The following is a 27,863-nucleotide window of genomic DNA, read 5'->3' as shown; positions in this document are numbered from 1 at the left end:
TTTTTCCTTCTTTTTTTTTAACTTTTGATACACGGCAGTGGATGCTTTAGTGCATGCAACTTATGCCAGATAGAACTAACCATGTGAGTGAGATGACAGAGAACTTCTCTATGGTTTATTCAGTGAAATTAACCCATTGAACACAGGCAGCTATATGGCTGGAAAAGTTTCTAATGTTTAAGTAGACTGGTGACAGAAAGTTCTTAGGCAGGCACTGGTTTATTTGCTGACCATGCTTTGAGTAGCATTTATAAGTCTGCTGAAGCCTAACTGGACTCTCTGCTTCTGTTTGAATTCTTCTTTAATCCATTTCCATAGAGCAGTCAGAATTATCTTTTAAGGCATAAATGAAATCTTATAATTCCCTTAATAACTTTCAAGGAATACAGTCTTTAAATGGGCAAAATCCTGCTTAGTTTGCCTTTGTCTCTCCACCCTCATCTTTTAGTATTAATCTAATCTTTTTAGTTTCTTGGATAAACTAGAATCTGCCTGATACAGAAATACAGAAAAGTTCTTGTTCTTATCCTGAGCCTCTTTTCCTTGGATCTCAGCATGGACGACTCCTCATCCTAGGTTTCAGCTTAAATATCATCTCCTTTGTGTGTTCATACTGTCTTTTCAGAAATAGCACTTACCACATCTGCTTATTTAGTCATGTGTTGCTTAAAAATGAGGATACATTCTGAGAAATGCATTATTAGGCTACTTCATTGTTATGTGAACATCATAGAGTGTACTTACACAAATCTAGCTGGGATAGCCTACTAAATATTCCTAGGCTGCCTGGTGCAGCCTGTTGCTCTTGGGTTACAAACTTGTACAGCCTGTTTCTGTACTGAATTCTGTAGGCAATTGTAACAATGGTCAGTATTTGTGTATCTACATAGATCTAAACAGGTTTATTTACACTGGCATCATCACAGACCATGTGAATAATGCACGGTACTTCATTATATCTCACTGGGCAACAGGAATTTTTCAGCTCCATTATAATCTTAGAGGGACACTGTCTTAACTGACCTGCCATTGAGATATTATTATGAGGTGTACAACTGTACTTTTTCATTGTCTCTTTCTTCTACTATATCATGTAAACATCAGGGGGTGTGCATTTTATGTGTCCTGTCTGTCAGACATTCAATAAATTTGGATTAAGCATGAATGAATGATCTGGGAAGGCTTTTGGAACAGTAGGTCTTTGAGGATGTAATAGAGTTGAACACTGGCTTTCTGTATTTCAAGAAAGTATAAATAAAGATTTCAAATATGTATAGAAAAAGTGTGGTGAGGATTAAAAATTGTTACTGCCTCATAACAGATAGCAGCATTTTGTAATTAAAAGAGCATTGTGGGGCTGGGGTTGCGGCTCAGTTGGTAGAGTTCTTGCCTGGCACACGTGAGGCACTGGGTTTGAGCCTCACAACCACATATAAATAAATTAAGGTCTACCAACAACTTAAAAAAAAATTTTTTTTTAAAGCATTGTAGTGGAAATGGATTTGTCCCAAGTGGTCTAGGGGCTTGTGCATGTTCCTTCTTTGGGCCTCAGTTTGCTTTACTTTGAAGGGAGGGTATTGTTCCTGAGAATTGGAAGACATCTATCTGACCCCCCCAGCACTGTACTGTGTGTATCCTTCCCATTCCAAGATTTGTTGTTCTTTTTGTGAATAGAATGAAAATTTCCCCAGGAGTTAGCCTAGCTGAGTTAGGTGTGTGGTCTTTGACAAGTTACTTGATCTGATTTTTCATTTATAAGATTTTGCGGTTGGCCCTGGATCTGTGGTCTTATATCAATGAATTCAACTAGCCATGGATTGAAAATGTTTAGGAAAATAAAATACATCTCTATTGAAATGGGCAGACTTTCTTTCTTGTCATCCGTCCTTAATCAATATAGTGTCACTCTTGACATAGCATTATCATAGTATTATGTATTACCATAACCCAGAGATGAGCTAAAGTGTATGGGAGGATGTGTGTTTGTTTTATGCAACTGCTATGCCATTTTATATAAATGGACCTCAGAGTTTGGTATCTGGGGAGTCTGGAACCAGTCTTCCACTGATATTGAGGGATGGCTATACCTACATCTGAGGTTTAAGAACAAAATGATTTACTACTTTAACTGTGCCTGGAATGTCATCAGTGCCTGGTATTTTCAGTTACTATTATTGTTCTTATATATTTGAATAGTAATTTGTCCACATTTCCTTTTGGCAAACAAAACTTCTAATTTAAAAAGTGCAAAGGCGGGGCTGCGGTTGCGGCTCAGTGGTACAGTGCTTGCTTAGCACGTGTGAGGCCCTGGGATCGATCCTCAGCACCATTTAGAAGGTATTGTGTCCAGCTACAACTAAAAAATAAGTATTTTAAAAAATAAAAAGTGCAAAGGAGCATAATATTGATAACTAAGCAGGTTGAATTTAAGGTCAAAACTGTAAAACAGGGAAAGACATTTGGCAAAGTCTGTAATCCATAACTTTCTAGTGAATATTCACCAACTACTAAGTTATTTACAGCAAATAAATAGCTTTCTGAAATTCATGAAGGAAAAATTATAATAAATTCAGGAAACCTGCAAGAGCAATTGTGATGTCTTTTAAAACATTTTGCATAAGAATTCAGAGGTGAGATTATATTTATAGTTTTATTTCTGGTTTTAAAATGCTGTATGTAAAAAAACAATTGGTATTCATTTCCCTAAGGACATCTTTATAAAGAAAAAATGGAAAATGGGAAAAATGACTTGAAGATTTTCACACATCAATGACTATGAATCATGACAACACCTTTTGTTCTTCTTTGTCACTTAATTAAAACAAAGTAGGTCTTAGTCTATGAAACATTGGTGGACTTAAGACTTTTCTGCATTCTCTTCAGTAGTTGGGGCTGAAAATATTTGCTAGTTTTTTTCTAAATTATAGTTACTAACCCATAGTAATTGTACAGATTAATAGGTTTCGCTGTGACGTTCCTGTACATGCTATGTTGTGCTTTGATAATATCTGCCCTCCCTCTATCTTCTTTCCTCCAGTTCCCTTTCTGTATCCTTATAGTCTCTCTGCTACTGTCAGGTCATGTTTTGTTTGTTTGTTTCCATATATGAAAGAAAACACTTGTTGCTTGCTTTTGTGAATCTGACTTACTTTACTTAACATGATTTCCTCCAGTTACGTTCATTTTCTTACATATGATGCAATTTCATTCTTCTTTAGGGCTGAATATTCCACTGTCTATGTATACCATGTTTCTTTATCCATTCATCTGTCTACAGACTCAGTATAATTTGTTGTAATCCCTTTTGTCAGTTCTTGTTCGCATTACCTATGCTTTTGGAGTTCTATATCAATTGGTAATTGCTGTAATTTAAGCATGTACTGACTTTTTAGTGGATTACTAAGAGTTCCAAGTTTAGGGGCTGGGGATATAGTTCAGTTGGTAGAGTGCTTGCCTCACATGCACAAGGCTCTGGGTTCAATCCCCAGCACCACAAAAAAAAAAAAAAAAAAAAAGTCCCAAGTTTAAAGGCCATTCATATTTCTTTCTTTGTGTGCCTACAACTGAAATATTCATAAAGAAACATTGTAAGTATAAATAGGTATTTCTATCCTAGATGTAGGGATTCCATTTAAGTACATTTTATTTGTTCTGTCTCCACAGACTCAGTATTCATTTAAGCAAGTATTTGGTACTCACACAACCCAAAAGGAGCTTTTCGATGTTGTGGCTAATCCCTTAGTAGATGACCTCATTCATGGCAAAAATGGTATGTTTCTTGGAGTTAAGTTAGATTTTCCTCTCTCTCCTGATAAAGCTTTTGATATTTATATATTTATTTTATGCTTTGCATTAAGCTCAGATTTAATTTGTTAGAGTGATAGTGGACCTGTTTTTCTTGAGCTGGTTAATTTTAGTGTCTTTAATATAAAATGTTACAAGTGGAGAACTTCAAGATATAACTCATTGTGACTTTACTATACTCTAGGTCTTCTTTTTACATACGGTGTGACAGGGAGTGGAAAAACTCACACAATGACTGGTTCTACAGGGGAAGGAGGGCTCCTTCCTCGGTGTTTGGACATGATCTTCAATAGTATAGGGTCGTTTCAAGCTAAACGATATGTAAGTATGATTCTTTTGTGTTGTAAGTATTTCACTGCAGACTCAAGACTAAGACACCTATGGACATAATAGCATTAAGGAAAAAAACAAAGTGTTGGAGCCATTTTTAAACCTTAAATATGTTTAAATATTAAATACTTCTTATTTCTTAAATGTGTTTCTTACTATTTAAGTCAAATTTTAAAAAACATGGTCTAATTTTCACCCTTACTTCAGGTTTTTAAAACTAATGATAGAAATAGTATGGATATACAGTGTGAGGTTGATGCCTTATTAGAACGTCAGAAAAGAGAAGCCATGCCCAATCCAAAGACCCCCTCTAGCAAGTAAGTAATTATATTTGTATGTAGCACTGGCCCAGTGGACATAGGGTTCTTTCCTGTGGTTTCTGCAGGCCTGGGGAATGGTGAACATGTATATAAGTTGGTCTGACAGTTGACCTTTTTTTGGTGGTGGGGCCATTACTGGGGTTTGAACCTAGGATCCTCTATCAGTGAGCTCCACCCCCAACCCTTTTTATTTTCTATTTTGAAACAGTCTTGCTAAGGTGTCCAGATTGGCCCTGAATTTGTAGTCCTTGCCTCCTGATACACTGGGTTTGCTGGCATGTGGCAGTGTGCCTGGCCTGACAGTTGACCTCTGTGACGTCAAAATTAAGAAGTGTTCTTAAGTTAGATTTATGTTTTAAGAATTCCATGAGAGTCACTGTTTTGAAATGTGCCTCTCAATTGCTTTGTGCATATCTGCTTTGATGACAAATCATTTGTGTTCTTTTTTTTAAAATATTTTTTTTTAGATGTTGATGGGCCTTTATTTTATTCATTTATTTATATGTGGTGCTGAGACTCAAATCCAGTGCCTCATATATGCTAGACAAGCGCTCTGCCACTGAGCCACAACCCCAGCCCCTGTATTAAATCTTTTAGTTTCCCCTTGGGATTGTTTACTTTTGATATTTACAATGGATAAAATCACTCTTTTTGGTTTTTTTGTTTTGTTTTTTATATTTTAGGCGACAAATAGATCCAGAATTTGCAGATATGATAAATGTCCAAGAGTTCTGCAAAGCAGGAGAAGTTGATGAAGATAGTGTCTATGGTGTATTTGTCTCCTATATTGAAATATATAATAATTACATATATGATCTGTTGGAAGAGGTACCATTTGATCCCATCAAACCCAAGTAAGTAGTAAAAAGAGCCCCCTGTTTTAGCTATTAACCTTGGGGAAGTGACTGTACCCCAAAGAGCTTTTGATTCTTCAGCTATTAATGAGGATATTTGCACTTATTTTCAGGATGAAGTGAAATAACTTTTTATTAGGTAGTTAGTATTCAATGAGTGTTTTTATCATTAACTAAATAGTAGGTGTTTTGGGGAACCTGTGGGTTAAGGCATCAGGAGAGAGTGTCCAGAACGTTCATTGAGAAAGTATTCCTGTTGGTGCACTTTGGGGCTAGCCTCTTCAGACATCTCTTGTGTTCTCTACATGTTCTCCACAGATCGGATCCTGGAGCTGTTGTCTGCACAAGTAGTTCTCAGACCATCTTTCATTAATATGAAGTGACATTGCATTGTATTCTGCCAGTCAAAAGGCTACACCTTAGATTTCCTTGGGTCTTGCCTTCTGGCATCACAAGTTTGCATTTGTGCCAGGGTTGACTCTGGAATCTGTGTCTAATATCAGTGTATTATTCCTGAATTGATGGTTTTGTTCTTTAGCTAAAGGTTGATCTTCAAAGCTGTATTCATTAGGGCCTCCCAGGACATAAATAATATGAAGGCCTGTATTTTACACATAATTTTCATATGTCTAATGGAACATTGGAGAAATAGCTGGATTTAGAAAACCATTAGACTGAGCACAGGTGTCTTTATATTCATTTATATGAAAGTGTATAAACTCTGTTGAAGGGGGTATACTTGATGAAAGTATTTCTGTAGTTCTTCCTGAACCATATTTTGATGGAGGAGCCTCATTTTGAATCTTTGAGTTTCACAAGGATGGTAAAAACAATTACAAAGTTGCTAAGCAAACTGTATATCACAGTGTTAATTCTATAAGTTTTCTGTGAAGGAAGATTGCCCAGTTTTTTTTTTTTGCTCTACTTTTCCCTTCCTCAATTGAGAATTATACAAAGGGATTGATTTCTGGAGTCACCTGTCTTTATGTTCCCTTGAGATGTTGGTATTAAAAAATACTTGGGTTTGGTTAGAGAGAGAAAAATGAAAGGGTAAGGACCTTACAGGACAATTGCTTTTTATATCTAATAACTTTTCCGTTTTGTTAGTTACTTCCTCATTTGCTTCAAACTATGAGTTGTCTTGACTCTGGTTTTGAGTGTGCCTATTTTCCCGAGTTTCTGTCATGTCTTTCATTGCTTCCGATAACTTTCATGTATGAGCATGTGCCAAGTTTTTATTGGTCTGTTTTAATTGAGATTGCTTTTAAATGATTTTATCTTGTCCTATGTACCTTGTTGCCTTCCTTGTATCTCCTTGAATGAACTTATAAAGGTGCTAAATTGGCACTAAATTCTGATATGTTATTGTGGCGTTAGGACTGCTTTTTTTGAGTCCTTCACTTTTAGTGGTCTTTAATACAAAGAAAAAAAATATAAGTGGAGGGTTTTAAATATATGACTCTTGTGACTGTCATGTAGTCTGGACTGACCATGTTGCTGTGAGGTGGCTGCAGTAGAAATAGTAACTTCTTCCTTATTCCTTTGCTAGGTGGAACACTTGCAGCACACCCATGAGGAACACAGAATTTATGTATGTGATGGGATTGGCTCTTTTCTTAAGGAGAAGGGTATAGTTATATTAGTGGTTGGCATCTGTAGCATGTTTGCATGTAGGTTGCTTTTCATTGGCTCTGGGCTGACTGCTACCTCAAGCCCTCCTTGCTTTTAGAAAAGTCTGCTACTGACTATCAGTGATGTTAGCTGTTATGTCTCTACTCTTACCATTCACAAGACTGCATCTAAATGGTACTCTTACTCAGCCCTCATACCATAAAGACTAAAACTTGACAAGCCACTTTGAAAAAATTGTCATTCCTGATATATACCGAACTCTCTATGAATTTGTTTTCTGCTGTTGCTGCAAAGGTCAGAATCAATTCTATCTTCTGATCTTTTTAGATTAGGAAAATACTAAATTGTGATGCTTAACCTGTACATGTGATATTGCTTTAATACTACTATGGTCTTTTAATTGTTTATAAGTGTTGTTTCATGTGCTTTGTTAGGGTAAACTAGAACAAAGCTTTTAAAACAAAATTGGTTCCTATTTGGTTATGTAACTAATCTTGACTGTATATCCTTGTAATTTTATTTGCGTTAATTATTTGTCTGGGGTCTTAAGTAGGCTTATCTCATTAAAAATGTGTGTTGTATCTTGGCATTTTAGTTCTGGTCTTAAATGAATACCTTTGATTCTCATAATTTAGGAAGCTAACCTTTTTTTCTTTGCCATAGACTTCCACAATCTAAAATGCTTCGAGAAGATAAGAACCATAACATGTATGTTGCAGGATGTACAGAAGTAGAAGTGAAATCTACTGAGGAGGCCTTTGAAGTTTTCTGGAGAGGTTAGAGTTAGAAAAATATAAAATGATGGATTAACTCTAAGAATGATTACTATAATTTGACCGGGTCCTTTTTTATTAGAAAGCAAGTATAATGAAATGTTTGAATTCAAGTATAATCAATGATTTCTCTGCCATCATAGGACAGAAAAAGAGACGTATTGCTAATACCCATCTGAATCGGGAATCCAGCCGTTCCCACAGTGTGTTCAACATTAAATTAGTTCAGGCTCCCTTAGATGCAGATGGAGACAATGTCTTACAGGTAAAGTTATAATGTCAGGAGTTTGTCTTGTACTAACTCAGTCCTTGATTTTTCGGAATTTCAATTAAATTAGGGAGGTGTCATTGCAATGAACGTTGCTCCAAAATTAATATATAGGTAGCTAATGATACCAAAAATGTTGTGTTTTTTTTTGTTGTTGTTTGTTTTTTGTTTTTTCCTATTAGTGTAGTTTTTGGAAATTGCCTATTGAACCTGAAATTTTGCTGTGGAAGGGGTTTACAAATCTTAAAATAAGAAGAAAGTACCATTGATTGTTTTATCTCTGATTTTACTTTTTATGCGTAAATTCAGTTAATGGTTTTTAAATGTCACCAGTTCACTTTTTTTTTTTTTAATAAAGAGAGAGTGAGAGAGGAGAGAGAGAGAGAGAATTTTAATATTTATTTTTTAGTTCTCAGCGGACACAACATCTTTGTTGGTATGTGGTGCTGAGGATCGAACCCAGGCCGCACGCATGCCAGACGAGCGCGCTGCCGCTTGAGCCACATCCCCAGCCCCACCAGTTCACTTTTTAGGGCAGGCACACTTCAATAGGTGGCCAAGGTTCTGAATTGCTCACCTCTTGGTAGATAGGCCACCAGTTGATCTTTAGACCTGTGGTGCTGTCAGAATTATATTAGTTCTAAACATTGTTTGAGCCCAAGTGCACATAATTTAATAACTTAAAGCTATTAAAATGTAATCATATTCAGACTCTATCATGAAATTGTGGCATTTTGAAGATTTGTGGATGGCAGCAGAAGGTGCTACTGAGGAGCACCAGGATTTGAATTCTAAGTTTTTTTTATTTACTATCTCTAACCTATCATAGAAGTTACTCATAGGGTTGTGAGACTTAAGAGAGGTAATGATGTAAAGGTCTCAGTCCAGTGTTTGGCTTATGGTCACCACTTTATAAATGCCAGCTAGAAATTGGTTATAAATAAACCGTTTGTATATACTTGATTTCCTTTGAATTATTATTATTTTTTGGTATAAGGAATTTAAATTCTAATATTATAATATCAATTAACTTTAATTCTTTCATTTCTTTTTATAAAAATTATTTAGAGTACTGTGAAATTATTAGATTATTAAATACTTGGTACTACTTTTTTGTTTTTTCCCCTTTTGGTGTTGGTGCTGGGAATGGAACTCAGTGCCTCATACATGTTAGGCAAGCATTCTATCATTGAGCTACATCCCCAGCCCTCGGTTATTAAAACCTGACTATAGAAAATTTTAAGATAGTTCTGCTCTAGACTAAAATTTTAAGATAGTTCAGCAGGTATTTATTGAGTTCCTCCTGAGTGCTAAGCATTGTGCAGGGTACTGGAGACAAAGTGGTAAAAAAGGCAGAGAGTCCCTGTTCTTTGCAAGCTTATGGCTTGATGCAGAAGGAAGAACAGACAACGGTCAAGTGATCACTTCATGTCATGAACATATTCATATTTAGTAACTTTCTAAAACACATATCTTCTGTCCCTCCTGTGCATTTTGTATTATACAAATATTCATTAAGACATAATAACTTGTTGGCTTGATTCTATTTAAAGAATTATAAACCAGTTTTAACTTGTGATTGACTTTGATCATTGACTTTGTGATCTCAGGAAAAGGAACAAATCATTATAAGCCAGTTGTCCTTGGTAGATCTTGCTGGAAGTGAAAGAACTAACCGAACTAAAGCAGAAGGGAACAGGTTGCGTGAAGCTGGTAAGTAAAAACATAGTACTTATGTATTGCTACAGCTTTTGAAAATTTGCAGTGTCAGTTTATTATTTGTTTAGGAGTGAATGATTCAAGCATGATTATCTTTAGTTTAGAGAATATAGATTGATTCTAAACCAGTATAACTAAAGAAATAGCATTGACCATTAAACTGAGCCTCTAAATTAATCTAAATCATCTGTCTGATGAAAACATGATTGAATTAGGTGACCTTAATCAGGGTTCCAAAATGTACACATTCTGATGCACTTTGAAGGAAGATCTGCATTTTTGGAGGCTTAATCAAGCCTTCAGGCTGTCTTGACTGATCCAATTAAGATTGGTCATAAAGTCTGCTGCTTAAGAAATCCTTGTAGAGATGTAGAAGGGACAGAGTTAGCTGGCTCCTAAGACACTAGCCTGACTGGAAGAAACATGCTCTCTGGGTACAGGAAGGGTCAGACCCTGGGTTGGAGCAAGTTGAAGCCTGAAATGGTCATACTTTGGAGAAAATATTTTAATATGAGATTTTCAGTGTCTGCATCTGACATACTCTTTCACAGGATTTGGAAGAAACTATGGGCATAAAGTGTAATGTTATATTTGCTGGAAATTCCTTTAATAGAATCTCTGAAGTTCGCCTATTTAACCTATGTAGAAATAGTATTACTGAAAGACAGCCTGAGCCATGATGGACAGCTCTTTAGATGAAGCCATGAAAATTTGCAATTTCCATCTAATAGTTACGTGAAGTTGAGATTATATAGGCAAACAGAACATACTTTAGCTACTATATTGTGTGTCCTCCCCATCCCAAATATCTTGTGTGTTTATTTTTCTTTCAGGTAACATTAATCAGTCACTAATGACACTAAGAACATGTATGGAAGTTCTGAGAGAGAACCAAATGTATGGAACTAACAAGGTGAGCAGCAGCCTTGTTACTTGTATAGATTTATTTGTGTGGGATTTTGTCTTATGAATTTACATTTGCATGTATTTATAGATGGTTCCATATCGAGATTCAAAGTTAACCCATCTGTTCAAGAACTATTTTGACGGGGAAGGAAAAGTACGAATGATTGTGTGTGTGAATCCAAAGGCTGAAGACTATGAAGAAAGCTTGGTAATTTTAACTTATTTATCATATAAAGTCAAATTTCCCTAGGAAAAGCAGTTATTTGGATGTGAAGAATGAGATTTTGAACATTTTATAAATTAATACAGAAACAATGGGTACAGAAGTTTACTAATAACCAACCTATTATTGCTTCATTTAGTCATTTATGAAGAATGACTTGGATATGCTTATTTTTCACAAACTACATTTGTTTTATATTTTAGCAAGTCATGAGATTTGCAGAAGTGACCCAAGAAGTTGAAGTAGCTAGACCTATAGACAAGGTGATATGTGGTTTAACCCCTGGGAGACGATATAGAAACCAGGCTCGAGGAGGCCCAGTTGGAGATGGTATGATTTGGTACATTTACTCACTGATCTGTTCTAATTTTAAAAAAATCTATTTCACATAAGAGAACTTTTTATATCCCTTCTTCTCAAGAACCAAATGCAAAAAACTTTGAACCAAAATATAAATGATATTTCTTTTGTTGCATTCTCATTTTTAAGAAAGTAAGATGAGGCTGGGGCTGTAGCTCAGTGGTAGAGCACCTGCCTCGCATGTGTGAGGTAATGGGTTCGAGCCTCAGCGCCACATAAAAATAAATAAACAAAGATATTGTTTCCTTACAATTAAAAAATATATATGACAACTCAAGAAATTCCATGGTTAATTGTTCTGGGGCTCTAATCATAGTATTAAACTTGCTTAATATCTTTTTCTATTGTGTAACTTTTAAATTTTTTTGTAATTCAATACAGAACCATTGGTTGCCGAAGTGGTTTTACAGAGTTTCCCACCTTTGCCATCATGTGAAATTTTGGATATCAATGATGAGCAGACCCTTCCAAGGCTGATAGAAGCCTTGGAGAAGCGGCATCACCTGCGACAAATGATGATTGATGAGTTTAACAAGCAATGTAAGGGCAGACCTGTGTGCAGTCATTTTAACTTCAGAAATTGAAAGAGTTTTGTAGAAGGATGCAATTGTTAAAAAAATTTTTTAATTTTTAAAATTTGATATATATGATAATAGAATGTATTACAATTCATATTACACATATAGAGCACAATTTTTCATATGACACTAAGAACATGTATGGTTGTACACAGAGTAGAGTCAAAACCTTCATGTCTTCTTACATGTACTTAGGGTAATGATGACCATCGCATTCTACCGTCTTCCTACCCCTATACCCCCTCCCTTCCCTTTTCCCCTTGGCCCTAACTGGAGTTCATTTACCACCGCGCCCCCAATATTATGGATCAGCATCCTTAAATCAGATAAATCATTTGGTTTTGGGGAACTGGCTAATTTCACTTAACATTATATTCTCAGCTTCATCTATTTACCTGCAAATACCATGATTTTATTCTCTTTTAATGCTGAGTAATATTCCATTGCATTATACACCATATTTCTTTATCCATTCATCTACTGAAGGGCATCTAGTTGTTTCCACAGTTTAACTATTGTGAATTGTGCTGCTATAAACAATCATGTGGCTGTGTCCCTGTTATATGCTGTTTTTAAGTCCTTTGGGTATAGACGGAGGAGAGGGATTGCTGGGTCAAATGGTGGTTCCATTCCCAGTTTCCAAGGATCCTCCACACTGCTTTCCATGTTGGCTACACCAATTTGCAATCCCAACAGCAATGTATGAATGTGCCTTTTTCCCCACAGTTAGGATGCATTTTTAAGGAAGAATTTATCTCTTATATTTTGTAGTACTCAAGTCATTGTATAATTAGAGTAACAGGAATTTTTTCCAGACCAAAGAAAAAGTTGGTCTGCCCCCTCCTTTTACTGTCAGTGATGGTCAGAAAGGAAAATTTCTTAATTTCTCTGCCTATAAAATGGGGATTGTAGTTGTTTCTACCTCAGGAAGTTGTGAGGTAAAAGAGATAATGTGTGAAAGTCTTGAAGAACAGTGAATAGCCTTGCACACAGTAAGTGAATGTATTTGAGTAACCAGCCCGGGTCCTAACTGGCAAGTGGTGTACCAGGGATTTCAGTTCAGTCCAGCTCTCTCAAACCTGGTATTATTTCCATCTTTGCCTACAAAGGCAAATACATACGTATTTACCTGGAAGTGTTGGGAGGGGGATACTACAGTGCAAAATGAAAGACTTTTTTCAGCTTTAAACAGTTCTATGAACATCTCTTACAGATTTGAGTAGCAGGCTCCTTATTTCTTTCCAAACTTGTTTTCTCCTTGTAGATGATTCTCACAGATTTGCTGAATAGCTCTGTTTTATCTAGTGTCTGCTAAGAGAAGTAGATTTCCTTGATTATTTTGCAATTGGAGTAAAACAGCCTGCATGCTTTTGTTTCAGCTAATACTTTTAAAACTTTGTTACAAGAATTTGACAATGCTGTTTTAAATAAAGAAAATTACGCTCAAGGAAAACTAAATGAAAAAGAAAAGGTGATCTCAGGACAGAAATTGGAAATAGAACGACTGGAAAAGAAAAATAAAACTTTGGAATATAAGGTTTGTGTTATTATAATGTTATAAGTCTTGGTCATTCAGCTCTGGTCTGATTGACTGTTTCTGTTCCATGTACCTATTATTGTTGCTTATTAAGTTATCATTTGATTATTTGCTATTATTCATCTATCATTTGGTTATTACTATCTTTATCCCACCCCAAAGAGGAGGAAATGTGAATGAAAAGCATAGAAAGGAGAAAAGAAATAGTGTACTCTTATGTTAGAGGTAGCCATTGAAGAGAATGTTCTGTGACCCAAACAAGTGTAAGTGAACTTACAGAGTTCAGCTATGGTGATAGAGCTTTTCAATTTATTAGAAATATTTCCTCCATATGCTTTAAAAAAAAAAGTTGAAATAAATGATTAAATGAGATAATATAAAGGTGCCAGAATGGTGCCTTGGATATAATGTATACTCAGTGAATGTTAATTGGATCTGAATTTGGTTTACAAGTCATGTTGTAAAAAGAGTACAAACTTCCTGTGGGGTAGAAGGAAAAACAGTCCTATTGGGGTGCATTGCCATGCTGTGTAATGTTTAGTTCGCTCATTTACAGAGATTACTTAGGGGTTTGGGGGAGTTTACGTGCATACTAGAGATAAATGAGTCTCAACCAATAGTGTTCACTATACAACAGTTTTCTCTGAAAACAGCCTAAGAAATTAGAGTTTTAGGCCTTAGTTTTAGGGGAAAAGAATTTTCACCTGAAGTTTAGCTATAGTTTTGTCTTTTGGTAAGGAATTTGTATAATAAGTTCTTTCTTCCAGAAATGGAGCTGGGAATTCAGATGTACTTTCATGAGCAAATTGAGAAAGATTATTTTATGGCTACATAAAATGTCTGTATACCAAATATAAAATGTGTTGGTCTACCTTCCCAGATTGAGATTTTAGAGAAAACAACTACTATCTATGAAGAAGATAAACGCAATCTACAACAGGAACTTGAAGCCCAGAATCAGAAACTTCAAAGACAGTTTTCTGACAAACGCAGATTAGAAGCCAGGTTACAAGGCATGGTGACAGAAACAACAATGAAGTGGCAAAAAGAATGTGTGAGTGTCATTCTTATAGTGCTTATCTTAGAATTGGATGATTTTTTTCAAATTGTAGTTAGTCAAGTAAATTACTGTACTTACGGTAGACTTGGTGGTATTTGCTCATCTTGGAAGTATTGAAGAACTGTCATGTTTTAGGAAATTAAGTAATTTGGTGCATTTTCTGGTGTGACTGAACTAGAATATAAATCGCCATTAATAATCTGTAGGAACGTCGAGTGGCGGCCACCCAGCTGGAGATGCAGAATAAACTCTGGGTTAAAGATGAAAAACTGAAACAGCTGAAGGCTATTGTTACTGAACCCAAAACTGAAAAACCTGAGAGACCCTCTCGGGAGCGGGATCGAGAGAAAGTTACTCAAAGATCTGTTTCTCCATCATCAGTGCCTGTAAGTTTCCTATAGTGGTATCATAGTTTAGTGCTAGAAAAATTCTATGAGAATTGACTTTTTTGTTTTATATTATTTATTATATTTCTTAAACTTATACTTAAAACTTTTTAAATCTAGTATAAACATTAATGTAGTACAAAAAATTCAATAACGGTGCAAGTACTTATAATGTTAAATCTTCATATGCTAAAATTATAGAAAAGTATTGAATTGTTTCTCTCCATTTTTCAGTCTTACTCATTAATTTCTCTCCAATTTTTCTAGCTTTCTAGTAACTATATTGCTCAGATTTCCAACGGCCAGCAACTCATGAGCCAGCCACAGCTACATAGGCGCTCTAACTCTTGCAGCAGCATTTCTGTAGCTTCCTGTATTTCGGAATGGGAGCAGAAAATTCCTCCGTACAACACACCTGTCAATGTTACATCTATTGCAAGGCGTAGGCAGCAGGAGCCAGGACAAAGTAAAACTTGTATCGTGTCAGACAGAAGGCGAGGGATGTACTGGACTGAAGGCAGGGAGGTGGTTCCTACATTCAGAAATGAGATAGAAGTAGAAGAGGATCATTGCTGCAGGGTTAGTTCCAGTATTATTTTAAAGCATTACAATAATAGATTTTATTTCTTTTGGTTTTTTTATAACTGTTCCAGAAGTTCCATGGAAAGATGAATGGGCGCCAACATGAACAAGGTCTAAATTTTCTGTCACTTAATTTGAAAGATTGAATCACCCTGAAATTGAACATGAGCTCTTTATTGGAAAAAGCCTAAACACATCTGACAACAGAAGTAATGCCCTGTGAGTTCATGAATGCAGGCCAATATGGCTCATCCCAGGGTAGTCTGTGCTTTGTTGCACAGAATTGGAGAGCACCTGCTCTACCATGAGCTGCACCCCAGCCCAAATATGGATGTCTTAGTATATACTTTTCATTTTTTTCTTTTAGTTCCTTTCCTCAGATTTAACTACACTTTTTCAAACAAACAAAAAAAGTTGAAAAAATGGTATAGTAACTTCTTTTCCCCCTTACCTAGACCTAACACTGTTACTTTATGTAAACATGTTTTTCCCATGAATCTTTTTTCAAAGCAATAGGCTTTTTTCCCTAAAAAATAAGGATAATGTCCTGTGTAACCACAATCTTTATCATACCTATGGAAGTGAACAAACATTAATTGACTAAATATCCTCTAATTTCCCCAGTTGAATCAATGATAGCTATTCTTTTTAATCTGTAATAATATTATCAAGGTGAATGTACTGCATGTGGCAATTATATTTTAAATCTCTTTTAATATAAAATGATTCCCCCTTTGATTTTTTTTTAATGACATTGGCTGATTTGAAGAGTCTAGTTCAGATGTTTTGAAACTACTCAGTTTTCCTCTCCAGTAAATTACTTTTAATATCCAACCCTTTGTCACAAGTTACAAGGACTTTGTTTCACTAAAGGGTGTTTAAAATTAATTCACTTTCATATTTTTCTTTTGAAGATGAGTGCCTTTGAATCTGAAAAAATGGCCAAATTAATATTGTGAATTAAATTTAGTAAAATCTTCACATAACTCTTTTAGAATTTTTCTTCTAAGCAAATTTTAACTTACAGTAAGTATGCTTTAGATTTTCAATGCATAGTTTGGGGTATAGCTGGGTGCAGTGGTACATGCCTATCATACCAGGGACTTAGAGGATTGCAAGTTTGAGGCTAGTCTCACCAATTGAGCAAGACCCTGTCTCAAAAAAAAAAAAAAAAGGAAAAGAAAAACAGTCAGGGGCTGGGGTTGTGGCTGAGTGGTAGAGCGCTTGCCTACATATGTGAGGCACTGGGTTTGATCCTCAGCACCACATAAAAATAAATGAATAAAATAAAGGTATTGTGCCCGTCTATAACTAAAAAAAATATTTTTTAAAAAATGAAAAAAATCAAAACAACCAAAAAAAATGACTGGGGATATAGCTCAATGGTAAAGTACCCATGGGTTCAATCCCCAGCACACACACCCTAAAAAAAAAAAAAAAATTCATTTAGGTGGCCTGCATTCCTGATTACTAATGGATGGTGACATAGCCCAAGGTATTGATCAAGGCTACAGATAATTCTAGTCTCTTTAGTTCTTACTCTGCAGATTTTGCCTTGTCTTTATGGGAGCAAATCATGGTGAATGGTCTTTCTGATCAACTCTAGTCAATCCTCTTATTTCATGAATGTTTATAAACCAAAAACCATTCAAAGCTTGTTTACACCTGGTCAGCAGTAATGAATTATCTAATTTGAGAATGAAATACTTAAGAGGATTTACTAGAGATACTTTGACTTCTCACTTGAAATCAAAATCTCTTTAGAAGTGCAGCAGAAAAGTTACTCTTAGGTTGGTATCTGTGTGTCCAGGTTTATTGGTCAAAGATTGTCAGCTGGACTGAACTTTATTTTAGTGAGGGAAAAAAATTTAAAATGTCTGTCTTGAACACTAATAGATTATATGGACCATCATCTTTGCAAGCTTTTTTCAAGATGTATTATTGATAAATATGTTCAAGAAGACCCACTTCTATATTTACCTGGCAGGGGAGATACCATGATCACGAAGGTGGTTTTCCCAGGGCGAGGCTTATCCATTGCACTCAGGATGTGTTGACCCCAATTAAAAAAAAAAAAAAAAGACAACTCATTTTTGCTAAATGGTAGATCCTAAGAGCCAGTCTTTCTTATTCAATATTAATCAAAGCATTTCAAGAATGGAAAGTTTCTTGCCTGAGTTAACCCAGCAGCAACTTTAACAGCAAATTATATTGACCATTCTATATATAAAATATATGGTATTTATACCATGTATACCATATAATAGTATATAACTAGAATTGTCACGACTACTTCATTTGTTTCTTGTAATTACGTAGGGAAAATGATTTAGTTCTTCAGATGTGCATTTTGAAATTGATCTTCAGACTTGACCAGCTTTGAAGAATTTGGCCTATGGTAGACTTTTTTCCATTGCTTTCAATTTTATAAATGGGAGATTTCACAAAATTACTTAACTGTAATAACTGTCATGTATGTAACTTTACTAGATTTATATGGCATTTGAATGGAAGCAACTAGTTTTTCTTGTATGGTAGAAACTGATTTGACACTGTATTTTTTATTTGATTCTTGGAACCTTTAGAAATGTTTTGGGAAAAAGTTAGTTGGTAAGTTTTAGCCATTATTGTATTTGAACTTTCAAGAAGTTGTTTTGAGATATTTTAACTCAGTAGTTTACATTGTTTTAACATGTTTTGCATGAGGTTCTTATTATACCTTACTTTCTTTAGTATTTAGCTATTTAAAGCTTTATCAGCTGTAATTTTTTTTGCCTCTGTATAAGGAGTGTTTTCTTTAGATGCCTAGAAGATGTTTAGGGATTTTATTGATGATATCATTGCTTTCAGCAGAGTTGCTGATCTAATAGATTGCCTCTCAAAAGCAGACATAAATACTGATTTTTGATCAAGAATGTAATATGAATTGTTTTTCTTGAACAGGAAGAATTAGCAGCATTGCCAGATTTTTTTTCTTTTCATCCTCTGTTGAAGGGAAGCTCCCAGGTAGAATATGTAATACACAAGCTGCTATTAAAAGATGTTTGTAGGTTTTGTGTTTAAGTACAAAGAGAATGTTTAAATTACTTAGATAACCTTTAGCTTTTGAAAAGATTTGACTTGATACTGTCATAAAATAACAGCCAAACCTGCTGCACTTCTAGCAGTGCCCTTAAATTAATTCTGGGTTATGCTTGTTTCTCAATTCCTCTTTCAACTGATCAGAACGCACCACCAATCCGTCTCAGACACAGACGATCACGCTCTGCAGGGGACAGATGGGTAGATCATAAGCCCGCCTCTAACGTGCAAACTGAAACAGTCATGCAGCCACATGTCCCTCATGCCATCACAGTATCTGTTGCAAATGAAAAGGCACTAGCTAAGTGTGAGAAGTACATGCTGACTCACCAGGAACTAGCCTCCGATGGGGAGATTGAAACTAAACTAATTAAGGTAAAAATGAATTTACACAGGAGAAAAAAATATTTTAAAAAATCATCTTAACAAGAACTATTTGCTCTTTTACTCCCTTGATGTCACAGTCTGTGTCAATGGAAACATAAGTGGGCATCTGATGTAACTTTTTTATTAGCAGAAAATTAACTGCTTAGGTTACAAATCTGCTAAACTGGGACTAAATCTGCTTAAACAGGCATAGATTCTTGGGTTTCTTAGAATTCCAGATCCATAATATACTTTATATTTAGCTTTAACTTATACAAAAAAGTAAACCTAAATGACTCTTACCTTTGCTGTCAGTTCAAGATTAAAAAAAAACCTACAATAAAATTTGACGTGAAAATTACTCAGTATTGAGCTACTTAAAGCCCTTTCCCAGAAAGAGACTTGCCTGCTTGTAAGAAAATTTTTCTTTGATCCATGGAGTCAGTGAATAATTAGGGAAGGAAAAGACAAGACTGTGAGGGAAAAGCTTTTCATCTCAAATTCAGTTTAGAGGGTAGTTACAAATAAGATTGTACTTTGTGTGAATAGAGGGCTCACCAGAGGAGAAAATTCAGTGTCTAAGAATATGTAAAAATTCCTGACAGATTTCTTGATCTTTGGTGAAGTTTAGGTTTTAAAATATAAGTAAAAAATAATTTTTTCCCCACAACTATGAATGTTACTGATCATATTGTACTTCTTAAAATGAGAGATATATTCAAATTTCTAATGTTTTGATTAGTATAGATTCAGCATTCCATCTGTTTTTGTGGGTGGGAGTTTCCATTATACATGTGTGTTTATGGTTTGGATGTATCAAAAGTATAATAGTGACCTTTTCTCTTGGCTTTAGGGAGATGTTTATAAAACAAGGGGTGGTGGACAATCTGTTCAGTTTACTGAGATTGAGACCTTGAAACAAGAATCACCAAGTGGGTGAGTGATCACCAATGATGTCTCTTTAAAGGGCTGTTGTTTGCTTAGCTGCTCATTCTTGATGGACAGAATATCCTGTGAAGTTTATCATTAATTCTCAAAAGGGGTATAGATGGTTTTCCCTATTTCTAATATTTTTCTTGTTCTTAGATGCAAAAATAATTGTTGCATCATGTTTCCCCTTTTTTAGTAGTCGAAAACGAAGATCGTCCACAGTAGCACCTGCCCAACCAGATGGTACAGAGTCTGAATGGACCGATGTAGAAACAAGGGTAGGGGTATAAATTAAATATTTGCTTGCTAAAAATTAGGCATGTCATGTTTTAAACTCTGCAACTATAGCTCTATGCTCTGAGAAGATGCTGAGGCACCATATCCTGTTGCCAGTATAGCCTGGAGGCCTGTTCCTAACACACTTGCAGGGCATTTGCTTTTCTTCAGTTCTGGTCTTACTAGAGCTTTCAGTTCAGAACCCCAGTTTTCAGTATAGGGGGATAAGAATTAAAGATCAGGCCAAGGCAGGCGTGATGTTGCACACCTATAATCTCTGCTACTTGGGAAGCTGAAGCAAGATCACCACAAATCCAAGGCCAGTCTTGGCAGCTTAATGAGACCCTGTCTTAAAATAAAAGGTTTGGGATTATAGCTCAGTGGTAGAGCACCCTGGGTTCAATTCCCAGTACCAGCAAAGAAATAAAAATAAAGAAAGAAAGGAAAGAATCAAGCCAAAGGAGCCAAGCATGGTGGTGCATGCTTATAATCCAAGCTACCCAGAAGGCTGAGACAGGAGGATTGCAGCCTGGGCAACATAGCAAGACTCCACCTCAAAACAAAACATCAAAAAACATTGAGCCGAAGAGTATCACTTGGGAATAACGGCAGATGGATGGGAGTTTCCTTAGAAGCAGCTTGTCAGGTGTTCCTTCTTGACTGTTATCCCTCAGGAGAGGGAAGGAAGGTGGGGGTCAGGAGGCCATGCTCTCACTCTGGCCACTGACTTCTTAAGAACTCCTCTTATCTAAAATGAGAGGAAGTTATCTGGAGAACCTTCGAAGACTTTCCAGCTCCCAGTATTTGTGGCCTATGCCAGAAGTAATCTCAAGTGTGTGTCTGTGTCTCTGTCTAATCCAAATGTCTTTGCTGAACTAGAGAGCAATGTTGGCTTTCACCTTGGAGAGCCCATCTAAACAAGTATGTTTATAGACTGTTAAGAGGAGCTAACCTTTTCCTCTTTTGTCACTTTCCTTTCAGTGTTCCGTGGCTGTGGAGATGAGAGCAGGATCTCAGCTGGGACCTGGATATCAGCATCACGCGCAGCCTAAGTGAGCACTGTGGCTCGCCCTGCTCTGTGTCCTCCTCTGCTAGAATTTCTACCTCAGCACCCTCCTAACAGTCCCCTTGGTTTCAAGAGCAGATGTGGATTTGAGTTTCTCTTGGGATTATGTGGGTCTTCCTGGCAGCCTGCAGTAGGCATCCGCATGCTGAGCATCTGAGAGGGCTATTGACACCATTAGAGCAGCAAGGGCAGGAGGTGATAGGAGACTGGTGACTCTTGTTTGTATTCTACCACTGCTCCTAAAGCTTTCTGAGGCTGAACTGAGCATCTGGGAGGAGGAAGGACTGAAGGCTTTAGTTGAGAATAATGGCTTTGTGTGGTTTTCTTTCCTGGCTGGCTTCTTGTTCTTCATATAGGAGTGAGTGTTCACAAATAAATAAATTAAATGAAAGGCCCAAATTCATGGTAGAAAAACACTCTTTCCTCTTCTATCAAATATTTCCTAGGGAATCTGACCTATTCTTTTCTCCTATTTTAGTAAAACCCCTTCTTTACAAATATCTATAACATTTGTAACCCTTGGGTTCCTAAGGCAATTTGAAAAATTGTTTCAACAGGGTAAGGATGGGAAATCCTGTTTTCTATAATAACTGCTTTCTCAGAAGGACTTGAATTTTTATTTAAGATTTGTTTGTCATGAATGTGTAACTAATTACAAAATTCAACAACACTAAATGCTGGTTTTTATGTTTTAGGCGCAAGAAGCCATGAACTGACGGTCCCAGTAGTGAAAGAACATTGTCATTTGTGTTGGTAATTTCAAAGCCATGCCAGAAGCAGTCTTGAGACATCTTGTAGAATTCAGCTTTGTGGAACATTACAGACCTCAGCTATATCATACACTGGCCTAGAACAAAGTTTCCCCTTTGGATCCAAAGACATCTATGATTCAGCAAACTTTGTATATTAAATACCTTGCCATATTTAATATTAATAGAAGACCCCCCCCTCCATTTTCTCATGGCTGTATGAACTTTTTTTATAATACTATTTTTTTTGTACATTTCTTGTATACTTTTATGAACTCTAATTCAAGCAAGTGTTTGTCTTGGGTAATTAAGGAAGAATATATCTAGATCATACTTTATTTTTTATTCTGATCTTTTTCAGCTCTGGTCTGAGTATTTCTTAAAGGTTTTATAAGCAAAACAAATGCTGCTATTGATTAGCTGCAAGAATGCACTTTAGACATACTGGACAATTCAAACTTTCAAAATAAAGATGTCAGTGACTGGCTATCAATAAAACCATTTTAAAAAGTTGTCTACAATTTTGTATGTATATATTCACTTTCTGACAGATAAGTCAAAAGAACTGAAATAAAAGGCACTGAGAAATACAAAGTTGTATGGTGGCTATTCATTCAACACATTCCTAGCACCTAGCATGGTGACTTATATTTACCTGACACTCATCATTTGTGGGATGAGTGAAAATAAAGATTTGGAAACCAGAAAATAATTTGAAATTAAGTGGTCAATACCATTTGTGATAACTAATATCTTCATATTAAGTATGTTCTAGACATTTAAGCAAGAAACATGGTTTGAGAACTACTTAGGCAATCAATATTTTGCTTACATAGATCTCTTACATAGTTTTGAGGATTAGCTGTGATTAGTTGGGTAATCATTGTCTGATATCCTGAAAAGGTGTTTTAATTTATAGATAAAGTTATTTGCTCAGTAGCCTGAGTCCACTTCGGTAAGCCCAAGTTTGATATTAAAGCTCTCAACATAACTATGCTAATTGTCTTGATATAGTCGCACAAATTAAAATTTCTTAGCTTTAGATGGTTAATTTTAGTTGAAAATTTAGTGTTTTCATTTCCAAACATTTAAATAATTATTTGTACAACCCAAGAGCAGTTAAGGGAATAGGTCCACAGCAACAGAATGCCCCAAGAAAAGTCATAGAGATTGAGGTAGGCATAACTGGACTCTGTTCAACTTGCTTTATCACTGTTTTTGAGATTTTACATTGACACATCTTAAATTCACTGTTCAATGTTATTCCACACTTTATTCCTTCTGGGAATGTTTCCAATTTTCCTTATATATGTTGTGCTGCAGTGAATAGCCTTGCACACAATGTGTACCCTTGTTCATATTATTCAGAGTATTTCTAATATAGAAACTACAACTGGAACAGCTGGGTTTAGGCCATGCATATATTCAGCTTTAACCAAAATTTGAAAATTTGCTCCTTAAAGTGATTTGGCAATTTGAATGTCCATTAACACAACATAAATTCCCTTATATCTTGTATACTAGATGTCATCTGTAATTTCTGCAGATTTGATATATGTGGAACAAAAAGACTGTAGAAAATGGAAATTTTTCCATGTTCTTGGATAAGCAGCATTAATATTGACAAAATTGCTAACTTCCAAAATTTAATGTGTATCTCCTGATTGGCTTGAGCACCTTGTCTGTGTCAAAGTGACTGGCTTGGTTTCAGTGAATTGTTTCCTGGTATCTGCATTGTAACTAGTTAAGTTCTTTTTCTTTATGGTGTAGAGTACTTCTTTATTTTTTTAACATTTTAAGCTTGACATCTCCCAATGTTTTTTTGTTTTTTTTTTTTTCATTTTGGTTATGGCTAATTTTTTTGTGGTGCTGGGAATCTAACCCAGGGCCTTGCATGTGCCAGCCAAGTGTTCTACCACTGAGCTACATAATTGTTAACAATTTTTTGAAAAGCCTTGGATTTGTAAATCTATATTTCTGACATTATCAAGTCATGTCTGAGAACATATTTGTTGGTTCTCTGCTCTATTCTTTTAAAAATGTATCCAGTATGTATGTACATGTGTGCCTTCTATGTGCCAGGCATCTGGGCACAAGGAATGCAGGGGCAAGTTGAAATTTGTGCCCCGAATGGAACTTAATTTAAGTAGACCTTCCTTTATTACTTAAAAAAAGTCTCTTGGTTATTTTTGGCTTTTGACCCTTCCATTAAAATTTAAGGCTGGAAAATAGCAGGATATAAAATTAACACCCATAAATCAATTGCATTCCTATACAGCCATGATGAATCAACTGAACTATAGCAAATAGCAAAACTATTCCATTCACAACAGCCTAAAAAAATAATAATTAAAAATAATAAAAATAATTAAAAATAATACTTGGGAATCAATCTAATGAAAGAGGTGAAAGACCTCTACAACTACAGAAGAAAGAAATTGAAGGGCTGGGTTTGTGGCTCAGTGGTAGAGCACTTGCCTAGCATGTGTGAGGTACTGGGTATGATTCTCAGCACACATAAAAATAAAGGAAATGAAGGTATTGTGTTCATCTATGACTAAAAAAATAAATAAATTGAAGACCTTAGAAGATAGAAATATCTCCCATGTTCTTGGATAGGCAGCATCAATATTGACAAAATGGCCATATTACCAAAAGTGCTACACAGAATTTAAGCAATTCCCATCAAAATTCCAATGATATTCTTCATAGAAATAGAAAATCAGTCATGAAATCCCTCTGAAAAAATAAGAGGCCCAGAATAGCCAAAGCAATCCTTAGTGAGAAAAGTGAAGCAGGAGGCATCACAATATCAGACCTTAAGTTATACTACAGAGATATAGTAACAAAAAAGGCATGGTATTGGCACTAAAACAGACATGAAGACCAATGGAACAGAATAGAAGACATACAGACAAACCCACTTAACTACAATTATCTCATACTAGACAAAGATGCCATAAACATATTGGCGGAAAGATAGCCTCTTCAACAAATGGTGCTGGGAAAACTGGAAATCCATATGTAGCAGAAATAGATTGAACCCCTCTCTCTCCCTGCACAAAACTCAAAGTAGATCAAGGACCTAGGTATTAGACCAGAGATCCTGCACCTACTAGAAGAAAATATAGGCCCAACTGCCCATTGTGTTGGCTTAGGAACTGACTTCATTAACAAGACTCCTAAAGCATAAGAAATAAAATCAAGAATCAATAAACCGGATGGAATCAAACTAAAAAGCTTCTTCACAGCAAAGGAAACAGGAATTCAGAGAGGAATCTTTGCCACCTGCATCTCAGAGCATTAATCTCCAGGATATACAAAAAAACTCAAAAGAATACCAAAAACAACAACAAATGACCCAATAAATAAATGGGCAAAGAAACTGAACAGGCACTTCACAGAAGAAGAAATATGAGTGGTCAACAAATACATGAAAAAAAATGTTCAACATCTCTAACAATTAGAGATATGCAAATTAAACTGAGATTCCATCTCACAATTACCAAGAATACAAGTAATAATAATAATAAAAAAGGAAGACAAGTTACAATAATTGTTGGAGAGGATGTGCAGAAAAAGGTACACTCATACATTGCTGAAGGGACTGAAAATTCTGGAAAGCAGTATGAAGATTCCTCAAAAAATTTGAAATGGAACCACCATTTGACCCAGTTTATCCCACTCCTCAGCATATACCCAAAAGACTTAAAATCAGTGTAGTACAGTGATGCAATCACATCAAAGTCACATCAATTCACAATAGCTAAGTTATGGAGCCAATCTAGGGGTCCTTCAACAGATGAATGCATAAAGAAAATGTAATATATATATATATAATTAAATATTCCTCAGCCATAAAGAAAAATGAAATTTGGCATTTGCTGGTAAATAGACCATCATGCTAAGTGAAATAAGCCAATCCCCAAACACAAGGGTTGAATGTTCTCTCTGATATGCAGATGCTAACAGACAACAATGAGTGGAGGACAGAAGAACAGAAGTTCATTGTATTAGACAAAGGGGAATGAAGGGAAGGCAGGGAGAATGGGAATAAGAAAGGAATTAGAATGAATTAGACATAACTTTCTGACCATCATATACAAATACACAACCAGTGAAACTCTACATCATGTACAACCAGAAGAATGGGATCCTAATTAGAATAAGTTATGTATAATATGTCAAAATACACTCTACTGTCATGTACATCTAAAAGGAACAAATTAAACAAATAAAATTTAAAAAAATTAAGGCTAGGCATGGTAGAGCACACCTATAATTCCAGTGCTCAGGAGACTCAGGCAGGAGGATTGCAAATTCAAGGCCAGCATCAGCAACTTGGCAAGACCCTATCTTAAAAAAAAACAACAAAAAAAAAAAAAAGAAAGAAAGAAAGAAAAAAAAGAAAAAGAAAAAATATTTAACATTAGCATTTCAAAAAAAAAAAAAAAAGGATTTTTCTTTCTTATATGCAATACTGGGGATTGAACCCAGGGCCTCACTCATGCTAGGTAAGCTCTCTATACCACTGAGCTATATCCCCAGTCTTTTTGAGAGGGGGGTTCCTAAATTACCCATGGTAGCCTTCAACTTGGCTGTCCTCCTGCCTCAGCCTTCCCAGTTGCTGGGATTACAGTGTGTGCTGCCATGTCTGACCATCCTGTTAAATTCTATTGAAACCCCTAATAAAATTTTGATTGGAATTTAATTTTGATTTAATTGGCAAGAATTATTCACTTTAGGGTCTTATATGTGAACATTGCATATTGCTCTAAGTTGCCTTTGATATTGCATAAAGTTTTATGAGTTTAAAAATACTGGTCACAGCTGGGGGTACAGCTCTGTGGTAAAATGCTTAGTTAGCATGCAAAAAAGAAAAAAAGTCACTCACATCTTGTTAAGACTTATTTCTAGAATTCACTTTGTTTTTATTGTTATTATGTAAGGTTTTTTTTTTTTTTTTCCCCATGCTGGGGATGCAACTCAGGGCCTTCCACATGTTGGGCAAGCACTCTACCAGTAAGCTCCACTCTAAGCAGAGGCATATTTTTTAATATTGCATCTTACAATTGACTGAGTACAGGAATTATGGGTTTGGTATATCAATCTTGAATCTAGCAACTTTGCTCATTTACTTAAAAGTTTGAACTGTATGTCCATAGGCTCTTGGAATTTCAGGGTAAACATATTATCAATGAATAATGACAGTCCATACCTTTCAAAATTTCATACTTTTTTCTTGTCTTACAGAGATGTCTAAACTTTAAACAGAAACTGAAATAGAAACAAGGCATGTTTGTTCCTGATTTTGAAAAGAACATTTGAGTATTTTTCTTTTTCTTTTTTTTTTTTGGTGGTACTGGGGATTGAACCCAAGGCCTTGTGCATGCCAGGCAAGCACTCTACTGAGCTATATCCACAGCCCAAGAATATTTCACTATTAAGTATGGTGTTTGCTTAAGGATTTTGGAAGATACCCTTTATCAGGACATGGAAGTTAACTTGTATTCCAGTTTTCTAAGTGTCTATGTGAATAGTTATTTATCAAGTGGTTTCTTAAATCTGTAAGAATTCTCTCTATATATAGATTTTCCTCTGATTTAAGTTATTTTTAGATTTTCTTACGATGAACTACTCTGTTTAATCGTGATATCCCACATTTTTATATTCAGTTCTGGATCCTTTCTTCCTATATTTATCTAGTTTATCAGAAAGATGGGTTAAGTCCCTGGACCTCCCGAAAGTCAGCTAGCTCCTGCCCTGTAGATCACTGCTGGCTGGAGTAGGCTGGAGACATAATTAACTGATTGTCCAAATAGCGTCAAAGAAATATCGTAGAGCTCCGCCAAGCCAAGGAGCCTAGGCTCTATAGTACCAGGGCGGGTTTCCCTAGGTGAACTTTTCCTAACGTCCGCGAGCTCTACACTCCCCACAAATCAAGGAAGCCTGCCCAAACTGGCAGTGGGAAACAGAACGCGCCTACTCCTCCGAGCGTCCCTGTCCCCGCCTCTTCCGCCCAGCGCGGGTGCGGATTGGTTCGCGCGGCTGTATAAGAGACTT

General features: G+C 35.8%; 1 protein-coding gene and 1 pseudogene across 6 annotated transcripts in view; both read left to right on the top strand.

Annotated features, from left to right (window-relative positions):
* Positions 1–22,313, top strand: part of Kif23 (kinesin family member 23) — a 28,070-nt gene extending 5,757 nt beyond the window's left edge. Inside the window, exons 4-24 of one of the 6 annotated variants that reach the window (XM_040275229.2) lie at positions 3,664–3,769; positions 3,989–4,125; positions 4,342–4,451; positions 5,138–5,308; positions 6,858–6,899; positions 7,604–7,716; positions 7,857–7,978; positions 9,592–9,694; positions 10,534–10,613; positions 10,695–10,814; positions 11,033–11,159; positions 11,571–11,729; positions 13,147–13,304; positions 14,185–14,358; positions 14,571–14,750; positions 15,018–15,329; positions 18,558–18,788; positions 19,633–19,715; positions 19,906–19,987; positions 20,967–21,037; positions 21,747–22,313. In XM_040275229.2, coding sequence (XP_040131163.1) covers positions 3,664–3,769; positions 3,989–4,125; positions 4,342–4,451; positions 5,138–5,308; positions 6,858–6,899; positions 7,604–7,716; positions 7,857–7,978; positions 9,592–9,694; positions 10,534–10,613; positions 10,695–10,814; positions 11,033–11,159; positions 11,571–11,729; positions 13,147–13,304; positions 14,185–14,358; positions 14,571–14,750; positions 15,018–15,329; positions 18,558–18,788; positions 19,633–19,715; positions 19,906–19,987; positions 20,967–21,037; positions 21,747–21,762 — 2,697 coding nt within the window. In that variant the 3' untranslated portion in view covers positions 21,763–22,313. The remainder of the gene's footprint in view (positions 1–3,663; positions 3,770–3,988; positions 4,126–4,341; positions 4,452–5,137; positions 5,309–6,857; positions 6,900–7,603; positions 7,717–7,856; positions 7,979–9,591; positions 9,695–10,533; positions 10,614–10,694; positions 10,815–11,032; positions 11,160–11,570; positions 11,730–13,146; positions 13,305–14,184; positions 14,359–14,570; positions 14,751–15,017; positions 15,330–18,557; positions 18,789–19,632; positions 19,716–19,905; positions 19,988–20,966; positions 21,038–21,746) is intronic. The other 5 variants (XM_078049380.1, XM_040275232.2, XM_040275230.2 and 2 more) reach the window with 5 other exon arrangements.
* Positions 17,305–17,453, top strand: LOC120886972 (U1 spliceosomal RNA; annotated as a pseudogene).
* Positions 22,314–27,863: the final 5,550 nt, after the last annotated feature.

The sequence above is a fragment of the Ictidomys tridecemlineatus genome, chromosome 5 (genome assembly GCF_052094955.1).
Source record: "Ictidomys tridecemlineatus isolate mIctTri1 chromosome 5, mIctTri1.hap1, whole genome shotgun sequence".
In the NCBI taxonomy this organism is placed as follows: domain Eukaryota; kingdom Metazoa; phylum Chordata; class Mammalia; order Rodentia; family Sciuridae; genus Ictidomys; species Ictidomys tridecemlineatus.
This window is presented reverse-complemented; position numbering and strand designations above follow the sequence as displayed.